At 53.3% G+C, this 20,377-nt stretch overlaps 5 protein-coding genes across 5 annotated transcripts; 4 read left to right on the top strand and 1 right to left on the bottom strand.

The window, feature by feature from the left end:
- Positions 1–661: 661 nt before the first annotated feature.
- On the bottom strand, positions 662–5,011 carry BO94DRAFT_531517 (DDB1/RSE1 family protein). Its single transcript, XM_025610915.1, has 4 exons — positions 4,562–5,011; positions 2,319–4,392; positions 852–2,136; positions 662–805 (listed from the first exon to the last, which is right to left on the bottom strand). The coding sequence occupies exons 1-4, from the start codon at positions 4,803–4,805 to the stop codon at positions 779–781; spliced, it is 3,630 nt and encodes a 1,209-aa protein (XP_025471329.1). The 5' UTR covers positions 4,806–5,011; the 3' UTR covers positions 662–778.
- Positions 5,012–5,254: 243 nt separating this feature from the next.
- BO94DRAFT_531518 (ubiquitin domain-containing protein DSK2) lies at positions 5,255–7,215 on the top strand. The gene is made up of 2 exons (XM_025610916.1): positions 5,255–5,979; positions 6,031–7,215. Exons 1-2 carry the CDS (start codon positions 5,518–5,520, stop codon positions 6,955–6,957), a joined length of 1,389 nt encoding a protein of 462 aa, XP_025471330.1. The 5' UTR covers positions 5,255–5,517; the 3' UTR covers positions 6,958–7,215.
- Positions 7,216–7,409: 194 nt separating this feature from the next.
- On the top strand, positions 7,410–10,301 carry BO94DRAFT_531519 (transmembrane 9 family protein). Its single transcript, XM_025610917.1, has 5 exons — positions 7,410–7,927; positions 7,993–9,329; positions 9,374–9,826; positions 9,871–10,091; positions 10,137–10,301. The coding sequence occupies exons 1-5, from the start codon at positions 7,843–7,845 to the stop codon at positions 10,153–10,155; spliced, it is 2,115 nt and encodes a 704-aa protein (XP_025471331.1). The 5' UTR covers positions 7,410–7,842; the 3' UTR covers positions 10,156–10,301.
- Positions 10,302–11,798: 1,497 nt separating this feature from the next.
- On the top strand, positions 11,799–14,317 carry BO94DRAFT_484701 (putative choline sulfatase). The gene is made up of 2 exons (XM_025608968.1): positions 11,799–12,688; positions 12,738–14,317. Exons 1-2 carry the CDS (start codon positions 12,278–12,280, stop codon positions 14,076–14,078), a joined length of 1,752 nt encoding a protein of 583 aa, XP_025471332.1. The 5' UTR covers positions 11,799–12,277; the 3' UTR covers positions 14,079–14,317.
- Positions 14,318–14,572: 255 nt separating this feature from the next.
- BO94DRAFT_553494 (uncharacterized protein) lies at positions 14,573–19,352 on the top strand (the record flags this gene model as incomplete). The annotated part of the gene is made up of 9 exons (XM_025613657.1): positions 14,573–14,983; position 15,041; positions 16,135–16,857; positions 16,900–17,029; positions 17,073–17,181; positions 17,223–17,912; positions 18,071–18,854; positions 18,890–19,030; positions 19,135–19,352. 9 exons carry the CDS (start codon positions 14,573–14,575, stop codon positions 19,350–19,352), a joined length of 3,207 nt encoding a protein of 1,068 aa, XP_025471333.1.
- Positions 19,353–20,377: the final 1,025 nt, after the last annotated feature.

Consider the following 20,377-nt stretch of genomic DNA (forward strand, 5'->3'; position numbering starts at 1 on the left):
GATAATTATCACTATGTATATAACTGCTAATGTTTCTCACCCCTGGCCCCTGGTTCTTGTAAATCGAGTAAGTAGGAGATCCATGCTAAACTGTCGAGAGAGTGCGTCCGATTTATAACGAGGTCCTGGAGTCACATAAATGTAATGATTGTCTTTGCCGGGGAAAGTTTCTGTATATGACTTTGGACTTAGAAGGTCAACATAATTGAGTGACTATTCAGCCATGTTGATAGTATGTGTAAGAGCTATGAACTGTTAGGCGGTTGTGTTTTTTGGTTAGGTTGTCTATTGAGCACTTGACCATATGGCCAGCCGGATATGATCTGTCCGTGTTTATAGATAGGTGATCACATACGACTGTCACTATTCTTGAATGGGTGAAATGGAAAAGAGAACTACTTTGCGGTTAGGATAGAGACATGAAAAAGTTATGCAAATATTGGAATATAATTGATGGATGTCCCGACGGATAAATTACGATCATATCCGTGGCATGCGGATAAAATCGTACTCAAAGATCGTCGTAGGCAAAGCCTTCTTCTCGTCTCGTACAATCTGTACCTGGTACAGCTGTATCCAGCTCAAGATCAACCGAGGGGAGCGGGAGACCGAGCGAGGCAAGAGACATGTACTACAGTCTACTACTGACGCCATACACCAGTACCGGATTCAATCCCTCTGGTATTGGATGTAAATGTACAAGTTCATGCAGAATAACTATGGGGTATCTGAAACCCGCATACAGAATTAGTCCTGATAAGCGCCAAATCCGTTTAAATCAATACGCCACCCTGGTTCGCATGTCCTGTAATCCGTTAGTCTTGATACCTCCACCCGAAGGGTAAACTTACCGAAATCTTGCGCTCGATTTCCCGGACTGAACGGTCCAGTTCCGCTGCGATCATCATCTTCGTATCATTAGGCAATAAAAAGTACATCTCGCACAGGTCTCCGTCAATGACACCCTTGACCGGCGCATAGTAGCTCCGGTAGATCAGGTGATCCCGTCCAGCGAGAGGAGGGTGCTGTGCAGCCAACTGCATCTCCAGGTTCTGGAAAAAGTCCACATCCTCTCGGCTAATGAACGGCACCAGCATACCGATCGTACCTTGGAAACCAGTCCAGACGAGGATGTCCCGACCACCGGCAACGAGTTGAGTCTTGTGCAGGCTGGTTGGAATGTCCTGGGTATACACATGGATCATCAACTCCAGGCGGTTGGGGGTTCCTTGGAGATAGCCGCGCTCATGGATCAGATGAGCACCTGACCCATCCTCATCCGCCTCTTCAGATATCTTCTTGGGACAACGCAGCAGCCAGAGGTTACCGAACTTGTCACCACCAGCAGTTGTATCATAATCGACCATAGTGGTGGAGGTCGTCCAACGCGACACGGAGTCATCAACAAACGGGATCAAGACATTCTCTTGATACTTGTACACGACGTAGGTAACACTTTCCCGGACGTCACTGACGACAATTCGGGAACCCTGGGTCTGGAGACCGACGATGGTCTTGGGGACTACAGGTGCCTGGCACTTACGGAGAAGCTGCTTCATACCGAGGTCATAAATGCGAAGCAATGATCCGATGCCAACAACCAGGCGGCCTTGGAATCCCAACATGGCGAGGGGAGGTTCGTCAACCTTCGTCTTGTGAATAAACTCAAGTTCTCGTCCATCTTCTTGGAAGCGATAGATGTGGATGTAACCACCGGCGGAAGATTGCGGGTTCACGGTCAAATCCTTCGCTGTTCCTACGACCAGGAAGGTCTCATCGTCTTGGCTAGTGAATGGGACCGCCGCGATGCTAACCGCCGCTTCGTTCTCCTCTAGCTCGATGGTGTGAATGACAGCCTTCGCATCCAAGGGATCGACCACTTGAATGCAAGAAGCCCAATGACCGGTGCCCCTGGGGTATCCAAAGTCCTCTGGCGGGAGGATGGTCTCATCACCGCCGCGGGACTTGGAGTCCTCTAGCAGTTTCGCTCTAGTGGACGGAGACAGCACATTGTTGTCAGACTCAATGACGTAAAAGTACGGCTGTTCAGGGTGCTTCAGGAAGCGGCGCGGAGTGTATGCCAGAGGGATCGACTGTTGCAACATGTTGTTGTCAAGTTTCTCAATGGAAAAGATCCTAGCAATGGTGATTAGCTGATATTCACCAAGCATATTCAACAGCAAAAATGTTGGGTAGGTTGATCTCAGTAGGAACAATTGGAAAAAATAATATAAAAAGTTTTTCCACATGGATATTCGGATCCCAGTTCTCATCATACAATCAAATTCAGGGGAGGGAAATTCAAGATAAGGACATACCGTAAGTTCTGGCCCTGAATACCGACCATACCCTCCACGCACTGCTCACTAGAGAAGTTCCAACCCCATTCAAGGCCGACGTAGTCCAGGGGAGTGAGCATGAAGCCCTTGGTTTGGACGTCAGAATATCCGAGCCAAGGACGCGAGCTTAGAGCAAGCACAGCCGTCTGTCCCTTGACCGAGACCTGGAAGAGTTTCACAGGCTTCGATCCCAGGAAGCGTGTGCGGGTATCCGACAGCTCACCAGTGACTTCATCCAGCACGGTTCTGAGGTAGACACCTGAGTACAAACCAATGTGGAGATACAAAGTCGTCCCTCCGGAACTGGAATCAGCCATTGACATGATGTTGAGAGCTGAGGGAGCAGCCGTCAGAGCTTGGACGGACTTGTTCTCAAGAGTCGAGTCCGGATCCAAGCTCAGAATGCGAACCGTCGAGTCATCACACCCGACAGCCAGGAATGAACTCCGAACACGACCTTCAGGAACTTCTCCCAGGCTAAGGCAGGTGACAGTGCCAGACATCTGACGCCGCTCGTCATACTCGGCTAAAGATCCATCAGAATCCATCTCGAAGTAGACGATTTCACCGGAACTAAGAGCCACAGCGACCTGACGCTCGTTTGTTGCGGCAGCCACGATCGACCGATGCTGAGGGGCGGGCCACTCATTCACACGTCGATCCGCCAAGATGTGACGGATACCACGGGGGTGGATCTGAATAAGAGAGTCCTCGCCCAGCTGCTGGACGGCCAGCGTTGGCGCAGTAGAAAGGAAGCCGGTATCCGTAACTTCCTCCACCGTCTCACCGATGCTGAGCACAAGTGTACCGTTGGCAAAGGAAAGGATGATATAGGCGTCAAACTCATCGGATCTGGTAAGCTTGGTAGTCCAAACGTTGGAAGGTACACTCGGAAGCTCCGACTCGACAATTTCCGACACCTCGAGGCCATGCTTGAGCGTCCTGAAACTGCTCCGAGCGCCAGCGCCAGAGATAGTGTAAATTTGAGGGGCATCATCATCAGAGATATTCACAACCTTGCTGTCGATCAACGGATTGAGAGAGTTGATCGTCTCCACAAGGTTGAGGTTCTCTGCACCCCTGGGCTGGAAGTAGATCGGCTCACAAGGATCCGAGGGATCAGCCGGGTAGGACTCGCTGGTGAATTCGATCTCCTCATCATCATCACCGAGCTTCTCGAACTGGTAGAAATGGTGGTTGCCAGCCTCACTAGCAACATACAGGAAACCGCTCTTGAGAATCAACAAGCTGGACGCCAACGGAACAGTATCAAAGTACTTGATCTTGAGTCGCTTGACCTCACCAGTCAGTTGACCGTTATCATCCTCAACCATGTCAATGGTGAGCTTGAAGAGATCACCGTCTTCGGTCTGCAGGAGAAAGAAGAAAGCACCCCTCATCTTGTGCATGACACCAGCAGTGATGCAGCGCTTACGTTCGGGGTTCTCGGTGGCACCACTACGACGAGGAATCGGCACCCGGAACGCATCTTGGTTGGAATGACGGTAGGTGACGCTATCCTCCCCGCACACCAGAACACCACTGGGGCCATCAGCGCCTCCAGGAACTTGGAAAAGCATGGAGGCGGTGCGATCGACCGGGTCAGACCACTTCCGGACAACGTGGTTGAGACCGAGATCTAACTCGTAGTACACAATGTGCTTCTCAAGCTCCTCAAAAGCTTGACCCGTAGGATCCTGATCGGAGTCGGAGTAGTCCACCTCGAGAGCGGCGAAGATTGGGTTTTCATACCCAACATCCAGCGCTGTCATGGCAAAGACCAAGGTCTGGGGCTTGTGGGCTTCAAGCGGGGACGAGATCGTCAGCTCGGCCTGCGAGTTCCGATTGAGGACGTATACAAGCTTGTTCTTCTCCACAGAAGCAATGATACACGCGCGGCCCTTGGGGTCGACCGCCAGATACTGGCCCGGGATCACGCGGCGCACGCCAGACTTGCCAAAAGTCTCGAGATGAATCCGGTTGAACCGGTTCTGCGAGGGCACATACTCGATGATGGTGATGCGACCTGAGTCCGAGCCAATGATGATGTAATCTGGAGGCATCTCTCAGCACAGTTCAACCACCAAGACCCAGTGTCAACGTCGCCGCCCGGGGGCACGTCCCATCAAGGAGGGACGAATCGGCAAAGGATCGTGCTGCCCGGGAAGCTTGAAGAATCACTATGATGATCTTGAACGTCCAGACAGGGGACCATAACATACCTTTGTTGCTACCGGCCAGCCTGAAGGCAGCTAGGGAGCGGATGATGCCAAAGACATCCTGGGAGAAGAGCGGAGTGACCTTGCCCTGCGTCGGATCGGGACGATGGATGGTGAGCTTCGACCCGGACGCGGTGACGATCTGCTGTTCCTTTGTCCCTGCAAACTGACCCAGAATTGCTTGGGAGATCGCAGTCGGAGGCTGGATCGTCAGGGAGTACATAAACATGTGCGAAGTAGTCGCCATGATGGACGGACGCGGCTCTCACACTGAGCCTAGAGCGTGGAGGGGTGAGTTGTTTACGACGCGATTGCAGTCAGGGTGACACTACAGTGCAAGCAATCCCATTGCTAGTGGAGCAAATGGGGAAGGAGGACTCTCGAGACCGAGTGTCCTCACACTGAGGGCAGGTTGGGTGGAAAGAGAGGACCGAGCCAACACGCGTGTCTGCAGGAAAGAAAGAGTGAAAATTCCGGTGCGAAGAAGGAAATGGAGCTTGGGGCAGTTTGCCCGGTTTGGCTCCATCACGTGATAGCTAGGCTGTATGCGCCGTACCAATCTTACCCAGAGATTTGCCCACGCCGGGCACACCGGCGGTGAAATACCGTTCTAGCGGTACCAGGCGCATGCGGTCACATCCCACGCGGGTGGAAAGGCGGACGATGGGTTTCTGCCCGCTTCCACCTTGCCGGTTACGCTATCATCCGCTAACTGGCTGGGACGACGGACTTGCCAATTACTGATTACCTACTGTCGGCTTGTTGTAAGAGGACAACTTCCCTACTCCATTGTTCACATCTTCCCATCCGCCCAGCTTCTATACCACAGCATCCGCCCTCCCCATTCTAGGTTTGAATTGGTTCCTTGTCCACACCTTTCCTGTGTGACGTGATTTGTCTTCTCCGGCTTACTGCCTGGGACCCCTCGATCCCCTCCACGGCCGCAAATTGTACGGATCATGGCTGATGACACCGCCACGGCCGAAGATGCGCCCATCACCTTTACCGTCAAGTCATCGAATGATGTTAAATTCACCCTCACCCTTCCCTTGTCAACTCCCGTGTCAGATTTGAAGGAAAAGCTCGCGTCATCGGAATACGCTGATACCCCCGCCGAGCGTCAGCGTCTGATCTACTCGGGCAGAGTCCTCAAGGACAACGAAACCTTGGCGACCTACAAGATTAAGGATGGACATACTATTCATTTGGTGAAAAGTGCTGCCAGCAATCAGCGTCCGGGAGGTGCTGCGCCGGCCACCTCCACTGCACCAGCTGGCTCTGCTGCCAATCCTCCGGCAGCGGGCGTTCCTACGAACCTTGCTGCCGGCACAGGCAACAATCCGCTCGCTGGGTTGACGGGGGCGAGATATGCCGGGTTTGCGCAACTCCCAGGCGCAGGCATGTTTGGTCCTGATGGTGGGGTAAGTCGCGTGCTTTGACGAACACCGGAACGACTGCTAAATTACTTCTAGATGGGACCTCCTCCCGACACAGAATCGATGCTCAACATGCTTGAAAACCCACAATTTCAGTCCACTCTCAACGAGGCCCTGCAGAACCCCGCCATGATTGATATGATGATTCAACAAAACCCCATGCTGCGCGACATGGGTCCCGGCGTGCGGCAGATGATGCAGAGCCCGGAGTTCCGCCGCATGCTCACCGACCCGAACTCGGTACGTCAGATGGTTCAAATGCAGAGGGCCATGGGTGGCGGGGGCTTGGGAGGCAGTGCATTCCCGGCTCCTGGGGTCACAAACACCACCCCGGAGGAAAACAGAAACACCCAAAACAACAACGGTACCACCCCAGCTCCCGGCGCCGCGTTCAACCCGTTCATGCCCGCCGGACTTGGTGCTGGAAATCCCTTTGCCGCCCTCTTTGGAGGCAATCCCATGATGGGTAACCCCGTTGGGGCCACATCCACCGCAGGCGGTGACCAGCCTAATACTACTCAGAGGGCTGCCGGCACCACCACTGGGGAAGACAATGCTGCCGGACAAGGGCAGAATCAGCCGGGCTTCCAGAACCCGTTCAGCTTTTTCAACCCTGCGCTCTTTGGCGGTCAGGGGGGTCAGGCCGGTGGAAACCCTTTTGACCCGCAACATAACCCGCTGCTCCGGGACCCAGCGCTACTGCAACAGGTGATGCAGTCCCTGGGTGCTGGCCCGGGAGAGGGGGGTGCGGCTGGCACCAATCCTCTGGCGGCACTTCTCGGTGGTGGGTTTGGCACGCCCCCTCCCCAGGACAACCGCCCCCCCGAGGAACGCTATGCCGAACAGCTTCGTCAGTTGAACGACATGGGGTTCTTTGAATTCGAGAGGAACATTGAGGCTCTCCGCCGGTCAGGGGGTAGCGTGCAAGGGGCCGTGGAATATCTGCTGAGCCATCCTTCTTAATTACACTGCCGGCGCGTTCAACGATGTGTGCGGTATCTATCTCTTCTCTTTGTCGACATAATTATGTTCACTGACGATGCATTTCTGCGTATGCGTCGATGCAGACCAAGTCGATATCTGGCGGGTTGACCTTTTTTCTTACTACCCTTCTGCGTGGATTTTCCTCGGATGACTGGGGAGCCTTGATGTAGCAATTTTCCCATGGCCTGATGAAGGCGTTATTAAGCAGAATTATGACAGATTATGATGTTATCCACACCGATCGCTACGTAGTGTGTAGCGCAGCTGCGGCTCGATAGTACGATGGATGGATACCTGGGGCATTAGGCATCCGGGAAAAGGAGACTGGCTGGACCGCAGCGGGATTTGTTCCGGAATGGCACTAAACCCGTTGAGGGGGTCTCCGGGTGGTCTTCGCCCGTCCCGAAACAAAGCATCTCAACCCCGTCCTTCCCGTAGATTGTTCCCCCTCGATCTCTCCATCCTCGCGGTCTGTTCGCTTCCTCTGGCATTCGATGCCGATTCCACTCGTTCGCTCGGCCTGAGTTGTCCCTCCCGATCTGCCGTCTTACCTCGTATTTGAACTGCTGGATCTTCGTTCAATACCCACCTGTCGGGCTGCGTCATCTGTCCGCGTTGCCAACTTGCCAGTCCTTTCGTCGGTGTTTCCGACTATGTTCGCCTTTTGAGCCCAGCCTGCCAATTATTTACACTTACCAATTTAATTTGTACCACACGAGTTGAGCTCTGAGGGAAAGATCGGGTGGTCAGTTGAAAGTTATTGATCTGCATCTGGATCTTCGTATCCGCCACGTACGATCCCGCTGACTGCGATCGTTGCAAAGCACTACTGGACCGTGATCGAATCTATTCTGCTATCCGATCATGGAGTTGTCTCGGTTTTGGCGTCCCCGACAGTGGACGCTATGGCTGCTGTTTGTGTCCTATGCCTATGCGTTCTACATTCCTGGTAGGTTGTCTGTATTGCGACGACGCTGTTCGCACTGGTCGCTTACGCGTGCATGCTACCGCTAGGTTACTCCATCAAGCGCTACAATGACGACGAACATATTCCTCTCCTTGTAAACAAGATCTTCTCCGACCACACTCAGCTTCAATATGCCTACTTTGACTTGCCTTTTGTTTGTCCCCCCAGCGGCAGGTCGCACGGTGGTTCCCCATTTGGCTCCGGGCAGAGCATCTCCCTGAACCTGGGAGAGATTCTCCGAGGCGACCGCATCATGACCTCGGATTTTGAACTCCAGATGGGCAAAAATGTCGAATGCCAGGCGCTCTGTACGCAGGAAATCGGGCGGAAGGATGTCAAATCGAGTCGTCAGCTCATCCAGGAAGGCTACGTGGCGGAGTGGATCGCGGACAACTTGCCTGGAGCAACCAGCTTCGTGACCGTTGATCGTAGTCGCAAGTACTATGCCACTGGCTTCAAGCTCGGGTTCCAGGAGTTTTCGCCCATTGACGGAAAGGCGCGCTACTACATCAACAATCATTTCACCATTGTCATCCGCTGGCGGTCGGCACCTGAGGGCGGCAAGGTTATTGTTGGATTCGAGATCTATCCGAAGAGCATTCGCGCCGCCGATCATCTAGAGGGTGGCTGCCCCAAACAAGTGCACGAGGCCCACGACGGATTGGAATTGTACATTCCCCCGAACACGTCCAAGCTGCGCGAGATGTACCCTGGTTCGTCGTATATTCCAGAGGACGATGACGAGCTCGACGATGATGCGACTCTGAAGATCCCTTACACCTATTCGGTTTACTTCAAGGAGGAAAACAGCGTCGAATGGTGGAACCGGTGGGAGCTCTACTTCAGCAACCAGGACGAGGGCTCTACGACTCATTGGCTTGCTATTCTCAACTCGATGACCATCGCGGGTGTCCTTGGAGTGGCGGTGTACGTTATCTGGAGCCGGACAGTCCAGGGAGATATCAAGGGTCGTGGAGACGGGGCCATGGAGGATGGCAAACTCAAAGTTCGGGGCACCAAGTCTCGGTTGGAGAGAAAGGGCGATGAGCAAGGAGCAGACTTGGAACGGGATGCGGATGTCTCATCCGATGACGAGGGTCTTGACGATGTGAGCGGCTGGAAACTCCTTCATGGGGATGTGTTTCGGGTGCCCCAGTACAGTGGACTCCTTGCGCCGCTTGTGGGTTCCGGCATGCAGCTGTTGTTCATGGTGTCGGGGCTTCTGCTGCTCAGCTGCCTGGGAGTCCTGAACCCCAGTTTCCGGGGCGGGTTCGTCAGCGTTGGCATGGGCTTGTTTGTCTTTGCTGGTCTTTTCTCGGGGTACTTCTCGGGGCGACTGTATAAGACTTTTGGCGGCACCTATTGGCGGAAAAACACCCTTATTGTAAGTCTCCCGTCCGGACTGTGTCGCAGCTGCTGACCGATCAGACCGCGTTGTTCTGCCCTGGTTTGGCCTTTTCCCTCATCTTCATCCTCAACCTCTTTGTGTGGGCCCAGGCCTCTAGCACCGCCATTCCATTCAGCACGCTGGTTGGTCTTTTGGCGCTCTGGTTGCTCATTCAAGTTCCGCTGGTCTATGTTGGCAGCTGGTACGGCTACGTGCGTACGACGCCCTGGGAGCACCCGACCAAGACGACGTCAATTGCGCGTCAGGTCCCGCCGCAGCCCTGGTACCTGCACAGCATCGGCGGAACGCTCTTGACCGGACTGGGACCGTTTGCTGTATTGTTCATTGAGCTTCTGTTTGTGTTCAAGAACCTGTGGCAGGACAAGAGTGGCTATTACTATGTGTTTGGCTTCTTGAGCGCTGTTTCGACGGTCCTGATGGTGACGGTGAGCGAGGTGACCATTATCGCGACGTACAGTCAACTTTGCGCGGAGGTAAGTCCCCTGACCGGATCGGCGAGCCGAGCTGACTGGCGTAGAACTACCACTGGTGGTGGCAGAGCTTCCTCACGGGGGGAAGCAGTGCGTTTTGGGTATTTGGCTACTGCGTGTGGTACTACATTTTCCACCTGCACATCACTGGCTTTGTGTCGAGTCTCCTGTTCTTCAGTTACAGCTTCCTGGCCTGCGCGGTGTATGGTCTTCTGACGGGCACGGTTGGATTCTTGACGGCATATGCATTCATCCGACGGATTTACAGGTAAGTTAATGATCCGGGTAAGCAGCCGACGCTAACCGGGAGCAGTTCTGTCAAGGTCGATTGAATGCTGCCGAGGCAGATGACCGGCTGTCATACCGATGACTGTCCTACCATGGATCGCGATGCTGGATCGGTTGACACTGCGTCTGACATTTCTTTGAGAGAAAATAGGATGGCGGCGGGCCTGCAGTGGTGGCCTGTGGCCCTGCTGATTGATATATATACATCTGTTATTAGCGAAATCATAGCAGTTCTTTGTATGGAGGTGGCGAGACTCAAAATGTAGATGCCAAGGTTCTTCCGCAAGGGACGGGGCACCTGATCCCACGATGCCCGCCAAGCGTCCCATCTTTGAGACCGCATCGCGGAGTGCCAAGCCGGTGGAATTTCAACACTCCTCCTGAGCCTTACCAATATCAGTGTGAACCTGTGCCACCAGTCCGATCAGTAATGCGACGGTCTCGGCCTTACACGAGACAACCTACCCAAACCAAACCACCCAAGCTACCCCAAGATCCGAATACTAGGCAACAGGCCTCCCAACCATCTCCATATCCACATACAAATTGTCCTGCTACTAGCATCTGCACCTAGTGAATAAATGATTTTCGCCCCCAAAATGCGGGGAAGCTTCACACACTAAGCCGCGACTTAATTATAAATCACCCCGTCAATCCACGTAAGAATTCCGGGGTAGGAAAACTCAACCCAGTGCAGTGCATGATCATCCCGCGACGTCCACGTAAACGCGGGAAGCATGGCACTTACATTTCCTGAATTGTGGGTTGTAATCAGCCGGGTGGTGGAGACAATGAATGATGCCATCGGTCCGGGGGATTGGTATAGCGCTAAGTGTCTTACCAGATACAGGCATTTCATCTGAGATCTGCCGTTACAAATCCAGAATCTGGCATGTGGGGATGGGTTTGTGTGACGGTTGGTTTGATCATGGGACATAACAACCGGTTCTTCGAAGTATAGAGTCATTGGTGGTGATTGGTGGGGAGATTACCATGGATCGGGGATGAGCAGGTGATGGGAATGGATTGGTGGCGACGGGGTTGGAATTTGGTTGGATTTGGATTGTGTGATGGAGAAGGTATCCATGGGGATGATTGCCTCGTACTTTGTTTGGGGGGGTTTTGGGGTTGTCACATTGCGTCTTGGTATTCTTCCTAGTAAGGCGTATACAGTACTAAGGTGCTAAGGTATCATGGATGGTTCCCCTGAGGCTGCATGAAAACTGGCCGTGGCAACCGCGCTGACGCATGCTGGTTAGTCAGCACTCCGGACCCCTGTCGGAACCGGCCGGGGGTGGAATGGCTCGGCCAATCAGCGGCTAGTCCCCGCCAAGAGGCCAAGAGTGGACGATCTGGAGGACGCGACTAGTCCGAGTGAGTGGGTGCTCGGCTGGAAGACGGGGAAGAGGGCGGTGTGTCTATCTCATTTCTTTTACGGGGTCGAGATAACAGTAGGGGATTCGTATGCATTAACTGTTAGTGTGTAGATACGGAGCAGGAAGGTTGATAGATAAGTCCTCCTGGCAGGGAATCGAGACCTCATCCAGGCTAGTGCAACCGCGCCACCGCGATTGGCTCGCGTGGCGAGGCTCAGGATAAGCGGTGGCCGAGGAGGGCTCGTGACTGGTGGCCGGCAGTTATTATCAACAAAGTTATCGACGAGGATCTCCTTTCGCAGCAGAGCCAAGACGGATCACATTTTCAAGACTCAGGAGAACCTGGGAGAATTCCTCAACAATGTAACTAACTGCTCTGCAGCCCTCTCCTGAAGATCTCCCCCGGGCCTCTGCAATCACCTCCCTGCATCTACCAACCATGGAACCTCCCGCAATCACACCATCGTCCCCGCTGATGGTTCCATTGTTGCGGTGACATGAAGATCTGGTGCGACCCCGGTAGTCCCGTTTTTCACGCCCTCCCATGAATGGTTGGTTAATTTCTTTCTGCCTTCCACATCCTTCCGTCTCCACCGGTCTTCATCTCGCGACTACTTATATCCTTCACGGCCCGCGTTCTGCCTTTCTCTGTTTCTCCTGGTTCATTGTTGCCTCTCCCCTCAAACTCAATCTTCCCGCTGTCTCTCCGCTCGTCATCATTTCGACATTGCGGCTCATCTTCCCACTTGATTGACTCCTCTTGCTGTTCGGACAAGTGTCCACCATCACCATGGCGGCGAAGAAGCCTAACATTCTCTACATCATGGCCGACCAGATGGCGGCGCCCCTGTTGGCCTTTCACGACAAGGATTCCCCTATCAAGACTCCTAACTTGAACAAACTGGCCGAGGAGGGTGTTGTGTTTGACTCGGCCTACTGCAACGCGCCACTTTGCGCCCCGTCACGTTACGTGATGGTGACTGGACAGTTGCCTTCTAAGATTGGTGCCTACGATAACGCGTCCGATCTGCCAGCGGACACCCCCACTTACGCACATTATCTGCGGCGTGAAGGCTATCACACGGCTCTTGCTGGCAAGATGCATTTCTGTGGTCCTGACCAGCTGCACGGTTATGAGCAGCGTTTGACCAGCGACATCTACCCTGGTGATTACGGCTGGTCGGTGAATTGGGATGAACCAGTAAGTTTAGCCTATCTCAAGCTTTTCGCAGTGGAATTGACCCCGATAGGAAATCCGTCCCGACTGGTACCACAACATGTCGTCAGTGATGGAGGCTGGACCAGTGGTGCGCACCAACCAGCTTGACTTTGACGAGGAGGTCATCTACAAGTCAACTCAGTATCTCTACGACCATGTGCGCCACCGCAACGACCAGCCTTTCTGTCTGACCGTCTCTATGACTCACCCCCACGACCCCTACGCCATGACCAAGGAGTTCTGGGACCTCTACGAGGACGTCGACATTCCCCTCCCCAAGCACGGAGCCATTCCTCACGACCAGCAGGATCCCCACTCGCAGCGCGTGCTCAAGTGCATCGACCTCTGGGGTAAGGAGATGCCTGAGGAGCGCATCAAGGCTGCACGCCGCGCCTACTACGCTGCCTGCACCTACGTCGACACCAACGTGGGCAAGCTCCTGCGCGTGCTCGAGAACTGTGGCGTGCGCGACGACACCATCATCGTCTTCACGGGCGACCACGGCGACATGCTGGGCGAGCGCGGCCTCTGGTACAAGATGGTGTGGTATGAGAACTCGGCGCGTGTGCCATTCATCGTGCACGCGCCCAAGCGGTTCGCCCCTAAGCGGGTGTCGGAGAACGTGTCGACCATGGATCTGCTGCCGACGTTTGCGGGAATGGTCGGGGCCCCTTTGATCCCTGAGCTGCCTCTAGACGGCGTGTCCCTGATGCCGTACCTGACGGGTGAAGAGGGCATCAAGACGGACACCGTGCTGGGCGAATACATGGCCGAGGGCACGCAGTCGCCGACAGTGATGATCCGCCGCGGCCGCTACAAGTTCGTGTACTCGCTGATCGACCCGCCCATGCTGTACGATCTGGAAACCGACCCTGCGGAGCGGGTCAACCTGGTGGCAGGACTGACAGAGACACCTCAGCTGGCCTCGGTCAAACCCGTGACCGCGACACAGCTGAACCCAGCGCCGCTGCCGACGCCCAACGACTCACCCCGGGTGTCCCCGATGCAGCGCACCTCGTCGTTCCCGTTCCCGTCTCCTCCACGTACCCCCAGCCCAGCCAAAATGGCCTCTACCCTACCCGCGACAAGCGACCCAGCGCAGCTCCTGGCGTTCTTTACCGAGGAGGTCCACGCACGCTGGAACCTAGTGCAGATCCGAGAAGACGTGCTGCGATCCCAGCGACGTCGTCGACTGGTCTACTCGTCACTGATCAAGGGCACGCCATCGATCTGGGACTACGAGCCACGAGTGGACCCGAGCGCGCAGTACGTCCGCAACCAGGGCAAGGGAGCGTTGGACGACGTCGAGCTGATCTCCCGTTGGCCTCGCGTGCTGCAGGAGGTTGCCAACGCCAAGGGCATGCAAGTCTAACTCAACCAACCAACCAACCAACGACCACACGTGTGAGATTGAAAGTGAGATTACGAAATTGCTATGAATTACTTGACTTGGCGATAAAATGTTAATCATCTAGCGAGGCGCATGGTGCATTTACTGCTGCTGTTGTTATTGCCTAGCGCTGCCATTTTGTATCATAAGACAGACAGACAGATACAGAGTACTTTATTTCTTCTTTGAATTAAAAGAAAGAATGAATATTAATAATAAAGAAAGTAAAATAGGAATAAGAATCAGATAAAGAAACTCGGGATCACGTCAGTTGTGTCACACGGCCCATGTGAACCGTGGGTTGATCCTACATCCTGACCTCATCTTATCCTTCCTTCCCCTCATTTCCCCTCTCCCCTCACCAGCATCTATCTGCCTCATTTTCATCCTTGATTTATTTGAACTTGAAAATTCCGCACAGAAGTACTACACCTTGTCTAATACTGAAGATAGTTGTTGATCATATAAAACACAAAATGATCCCAAAGACCGTGAAACTAGGCATCACCACAAATCCCACCTCATTATCAACCCTCCCCCAAACTACCCATCTCGTTGCCTCGAAAGGTGTACATGTCCTGGTCATACCAAACTTGACTATACCACCACCTTCTCTTCATACTTCCTCCTCATCCTCAAATCCAAATCCAACCCCAACTCAGAAACTAAGAGAAACATACCTAAAACTCTACAACTCAGCAATTGAATTAGAGAATCCATCCGGCCCTGGTAATGAAACCAAAGAATCTCTAGAACGACTCGCCCACGAAACAAACATCTTTCTGATGGTGGGTGTGGTTGAACGCGCCGGGGGACGGTTATTCTATACCGTGCTGTTCATACATCCTGATACGGGGATCGTGGGGAAAAGAAGGGGATGTGTATTGGTATGTTCACATTCCATTCCATTCCATTCCATTCCATTCTTGAAATCTTTCCTTTAGGGTATGTGTTAATGAATACTAGTCTGGGATTGAGAAATTGTTCTTCTCAGCTGGGAAACCAGGTGATATTTCTCCTTTAACTACGAAGGTGAATGGGATCGAGGTGAGGATAAGTGTGGGTATTGGAGCGGAGAATTGGGTTCCGTTGGTTCGGGAGAGATTGTATGAAGATGGAGCGGAAGTTTATCTTGTCTTTGGGGGCAGTGTGCTTAGTGATGTTGATGCTGGGGGTTTTGGCAATGGAAGTGGAGGAGATATAACGCACGAGAAAGAGATATGGGAGGCGTTGGTGAGGACAGTGGCTGTTGAAGGGAGGGTTTTTGGAGTCGGTCTTTGGAGTGTATATTGCTCTGGAGCTGGAACTGAAGGTGGTGTCATTGAGTCCAAGGGGGGTATTGGGGACGGTTTCGGTGCTGTGCATACCCAGCAAGCGCACTGGAAGAAACGATCCAGGTCTATTACCGCGGAAGGACCGCATGAGATTGTTTGGCCGGAGGTACATCCCCGGGATCAGGATGAGAAGGATGGAGTGGTGAGTCCGAGGATCAGAAGATCGATTACAGCAGAAGGACCGCATGAGATTGTCTGGCTGGAGAGACATGCAGATGAGGAGATGGTGAGTCCGAAGAGAAAGGAAGAGAAGAAACCGGTGATTGGGATGGGAGGAGGTAGGGTTGAGTCGGCATGGATGGTCAGCCCGTTTGGAGAGATTCTCGCTTCAAAAGATGGGGATGGCGACGGTGATGGTCTGCTGGTAAGAGAGATCGATCTGGAGGATTGTATCCGAGCTCGCTGGGATCAAGACGGGGGTGCCATCAGGGATGTCTTTCGGTTGGTGGTCGAGGGGATGCAGTGAGATGATGATGATCTGGATGGCTTCCCCGCTCTTCTCTCCCTCGGTTGAATATCCCCCGGACTTTGCCCGATTGTTGAGTCCACTTGCTGCGTCATACCTGCAGATTGCACATAAAACTAAGTGACTGTCCTGATCCTCTGGGAAATGGTCCAAAGACCTATTGCCATGCGCTTCTCACTCCCTTCTCTCCTGGGGCTGGCCTCGGCTGTCCTCGGCGTCACCCAAAACACGACCCTAGGCCAAGACATCGTCACCTGGGATGAAAAGTCCCTTTTCGTCTACGGAGAACGCGTTCTTCTCCTCTCGGGTGAATTCCATCCCTTTCGTCTCCCATCTCCTGGTCTATGGCTAGATGTCTTCCAAAAAGTCCGCGCCATCGGTTACTCCGCCGTCTCTTTCTACGTAGACTGGGCCCTGCTCGAAGGACAGCCCGGCCACATTCGCACCGACGGTGTATTTAACCTGGAGCAGTTCTTCGACGCTGCTCAAGAAGCGGGCCTCTACTTGATTGCCCGCCCGGGCCCTTACATCAATGCCGAAGTCTCCGGAGGAGGGTTCCCCGGCTGGCTGCAGCGTGTGGATGGTCCCCTCAAACGGACCGATTCGCCGTATCTAGATGCCATCACTCCATATATTGCTGCCGTGGGCGAGATCATCTCACGCGCTCAGATCGCCAATGGAGGCCCGGTCATTCTCGTGCAAGCGGAGAACGAATACACCCTCTGCATGACAGAGACCGGATACACGCAGATGAATAACGAGACCGTCACGGCTGGCAACAACTCGTGCCTGGAAAAGGAGTATATGGCTTATGTGGAGGATCAATACCGACAGGCTGGAATTGTTGTCCCTCTGATCGTCAACGATGCCGAGCCACTGGGCGACTTTGCCCCGGGCACTGGAGTGGGAGCGGTGGATATCTACAGTTTTGACTTTTATCCCCTCCAGTGGAGTACTGCGCGTATGTCTTGACCTTTCTTATCGCTCGTCGCTAACAAAGCAGCTCGCAATGCGTCGGGCTGGTCCTCACTGAACAACCCGCTCGAATGGTACAATTACACTGTCCATGAGGAACAGAGTCCGACCACCCCGGTCTCCATCTCCGAGTTCCAAGGCGGAGTGCCTGATGCTTGGTTGCTATCCCTATTCCATCTGAGATCACGCTAACTGTCGTAGGGGAGGAGTGGGCGTGGACACATCTGCAGCATATATCGGACCAGCATTTGAGCGCGTGTTTTACAAGCTCAATTACGGCTATCGGGTGGCCATTCAGAACCTCTACATGGTATGTCAGCCTCTCCATACCGATCAGTGCTGACAGTCCAGATCTTCGGCGGCACCAACTGGGGCAACCTCGGCCATCCCGGAGGATACACGTCGTACGACGTGGGGGCTGCCATCATGGAAGATCGACAAGTCATTCGCGAGAAATACAGTGAGCTGAAGCTGCAGGCAGGCTTCTTGCAAGCATCCCCAGCCTACTTGATATCGCAGCCGGACAATGGCACCTATGGGATCTACACAAATAGCACCACACTGGCAACCACGTGCCTGCACACCAACACTACAAACTTCTACATCGTACGACATGGCGAGTTATCAACCGACAACACCGTCTCATACAGTCTCCAGCTCCCCACCTCCATCGGAAACATCACCATCCCCCAACTCGGCGGATCCCTCAGTCTCCACGGCCGGGATTCCAAAATCCACGTCGTCGACTACGACATCGGAGGCATCAACCTGATCTACTCCACCGCCGAAGTATTTTCCTGGAAAAAAGCCGGCAACAAATCCGTCCTCATCCTGTACGGAGGCGAAGGAGAAACCCACGAATTCGCCGTCCCTGGCACCCTAGTTCCCTCTGCCATCGAAGGAGACGGTCTTCTCATCAACTCATCCACATCCACATCCACAATCATCCAATGGACCGTCCAGCCCTCACGTCGCGTCGTCCACTTCACCGACCAGCTCGAAATCCACCTCCTATGGCGCAACTCCGCCTACAACTACTGGGTGCTCGATCTCCCCCTCCCACCCCCGATCTCCCGCCACTCGTCCCCTCCCGCACCAACACCTCCGTCATCATCCAAGCCGGCTACCTCCTCCGCACGGCCTCCATCACCAACACAACAACCCTAAACCTAACCGGCGACCTCAATGCCACCACCGAGCTCGAACTCATCGCCGCCCCCCCATCCATCTCCACCATCCTCTTCAACAACCACCTCCTCCAAACAACAACCACCCCCACGGCCGCCTCCACGCAACCCTCCCCTACACTCCACCCCAATTCACCCTCCCCCATCTCTCCTCCCTCCGCTGGCACTTCACCTCCTCCCTCCCCGAACTCCACCCCACCTACAACTCCTCCCTCTGGACCCCCTGCAACCACACTTCCACCCCCAACCCCGCCCCTCACCACCCCCACCTCCCTCTACTCCAGCGACTACGGCTACAACACGGGCTCCCTCCTCTACCGGGGTACCTTTACAGCCAACGGCTCCGAATCCACCCTCTACCTCCTCACCGAAGGCGGCTACGCCTACGGCCACTCCATCTGGCTGAACACCACGTTCCTCACCTCCTGGCCCGGCTCCCCATCCGAAATGTTCCACAACCAAACCATCTCCCTCCCCACCCTCCACCCGGGAAAAACCTACACCCTCACAATCCTAATCGACCACATGGGCAACGACGAGAACTTCCCCGCTAACGGAGCAATTATGAAAGATCCCCGCGGTATACTAGATTATACTCTCCACGGGCGGAGCAAGGATGCCATAGCGTGGAAAATGACTGGGAATCTAGGCGGCGAAGCATACGTTGATCATTCCAGGGGCCCGTTGAACGAGGGAGGGTTGTATGTTGAGCGCATGGGATATCATCTCCCTGGGGCGCCGGTGCATCAATGGACGACAGTCCACTCACCTATTGATGAGGTTATATCTACCCCCGGTGTGGGATTCTGGGCTACGCGGTTCGAGGTGCAGCTTCCGGGGGGTATGATGTTCCGTTGAGTGTGGTGTTTACCAACACTTCTACTATCGCTACCACCAACGACACAAGCGATGTGTCTCCCGCGCAATTCCGCGCCCAAATCTTCATAAACGGATGGCAATTCGGGAAATATAGTACGTTGGTTTCCTTTCCTTTCGCATACCCTACACTACCCTACCTCACCTCCTCTTCTATAAAACCCGAATAGATCTAACGAAAAAAAAAAAAAAAAGAAAAGTAAACCACATCGGCCCCCAAACCCACTTCCCCATCCCGGAAGGAATCCTCAATCACAACGGGAGTAATTACCTCGGGGTAACGATTTGGTCCATGGATACACGACCATTCCAACTCGCTGGTATACGGCTCCAAGCTAATGCTGTGATTCAAAGCGGGTATGCGAAACCCGCCCTGGTTTGGGGGGAGGAGTACGTGTCGCGGGTGGGGGCGTATTAGGGTATTTCTCCCGAGGTGGGGTTTGTGAAGATGGGGATGGAAGGGGGGTATTGTTGGTGGTGTGGTAGATGTTGCATTCAATATTCAGATGGGAATGAAGTGGTAGAGATGAAGTAAGATTATATTTATTGTATTGATGTATGTTAAGGGATTCGAGAATCGGGGAGGTAGATCCCTATTTATTTATCTTCGTTTAGGTGGTAAGATGATGATGTTCGTAGGATGGTTGAGGTGGAATTAATATGAAATATGTGATCTTTTGGATTTACTATAGTGGTATTCTGTAGTATCTTTATTTTACCTATAGGGATGATTTCTTAGAGGAACTGAATATTGGATTAAAATTTGCTAGATATGGGAACGTGGAGTATGATTCTGTAGAAATGGGATGGTTTATTTGCTTCTTTTGGTCTTGTGGTTGCTCTCTCTCTCTCTCTCTCTCTCTCTCTGTGTGTGTGTGTGTGTGTGTGTGTGTGTGTGTGCATGTTACATACCCACAACACTGGTATTCATCTTGAAAAAAAATAATGGAAAGAAAGCTTGATTCAAAAGAAGCCACATCAAAACGTCTCAGTCAGCCACTGAATCTGAGCATCCGAACCTGACTTCCCCACCTGATTCAAGAACATTCTATATTCTTTCATCAAGTCAATGTAATACCGTATAAGCTCTTGTCCAAAGAAACCCTCCAAGCCCAGATCATTATTTAACATAGAGTGCGCTTCACGGGTACGTGTCGGCACACAACTATTATCTCTAAAAGAAGGATCTTCGGATAATATGCCTCGATCTGTACAAAATGTTTAATATATACGATGCGCTAGCAAGTTGACAGGGAGGGAGGAGCTCACATATGGAGGCCTCAAGTTTCACTTTTTCTTTACTCCCCTCACACCAGCCGCGAGCACACTTGCCAGAAACGAGAATGGATGCGAGAGACTATCCACCCATCTCCATTCCCAATGGCCCGGATCCAGTTTTCGAATCGGGATGTCTTGGTTTTCAGTTGTCTAGGAAGTGGAGTT

This window comes from Aspergillus sclerotioniger (assembly GCF_003184525.1).
Source record: "Aspergillus sclerotioniger CBS 115572 chromosome Unknown BO94scaffold_4, whole genome shotgun sequence".
NCBI lineage: Eukaryota > Fungi > Ascomycota > Eurotiomycetes > Eurotiales > Aspergillaceae > Aspergillus > Aspergillus sclerotioniger.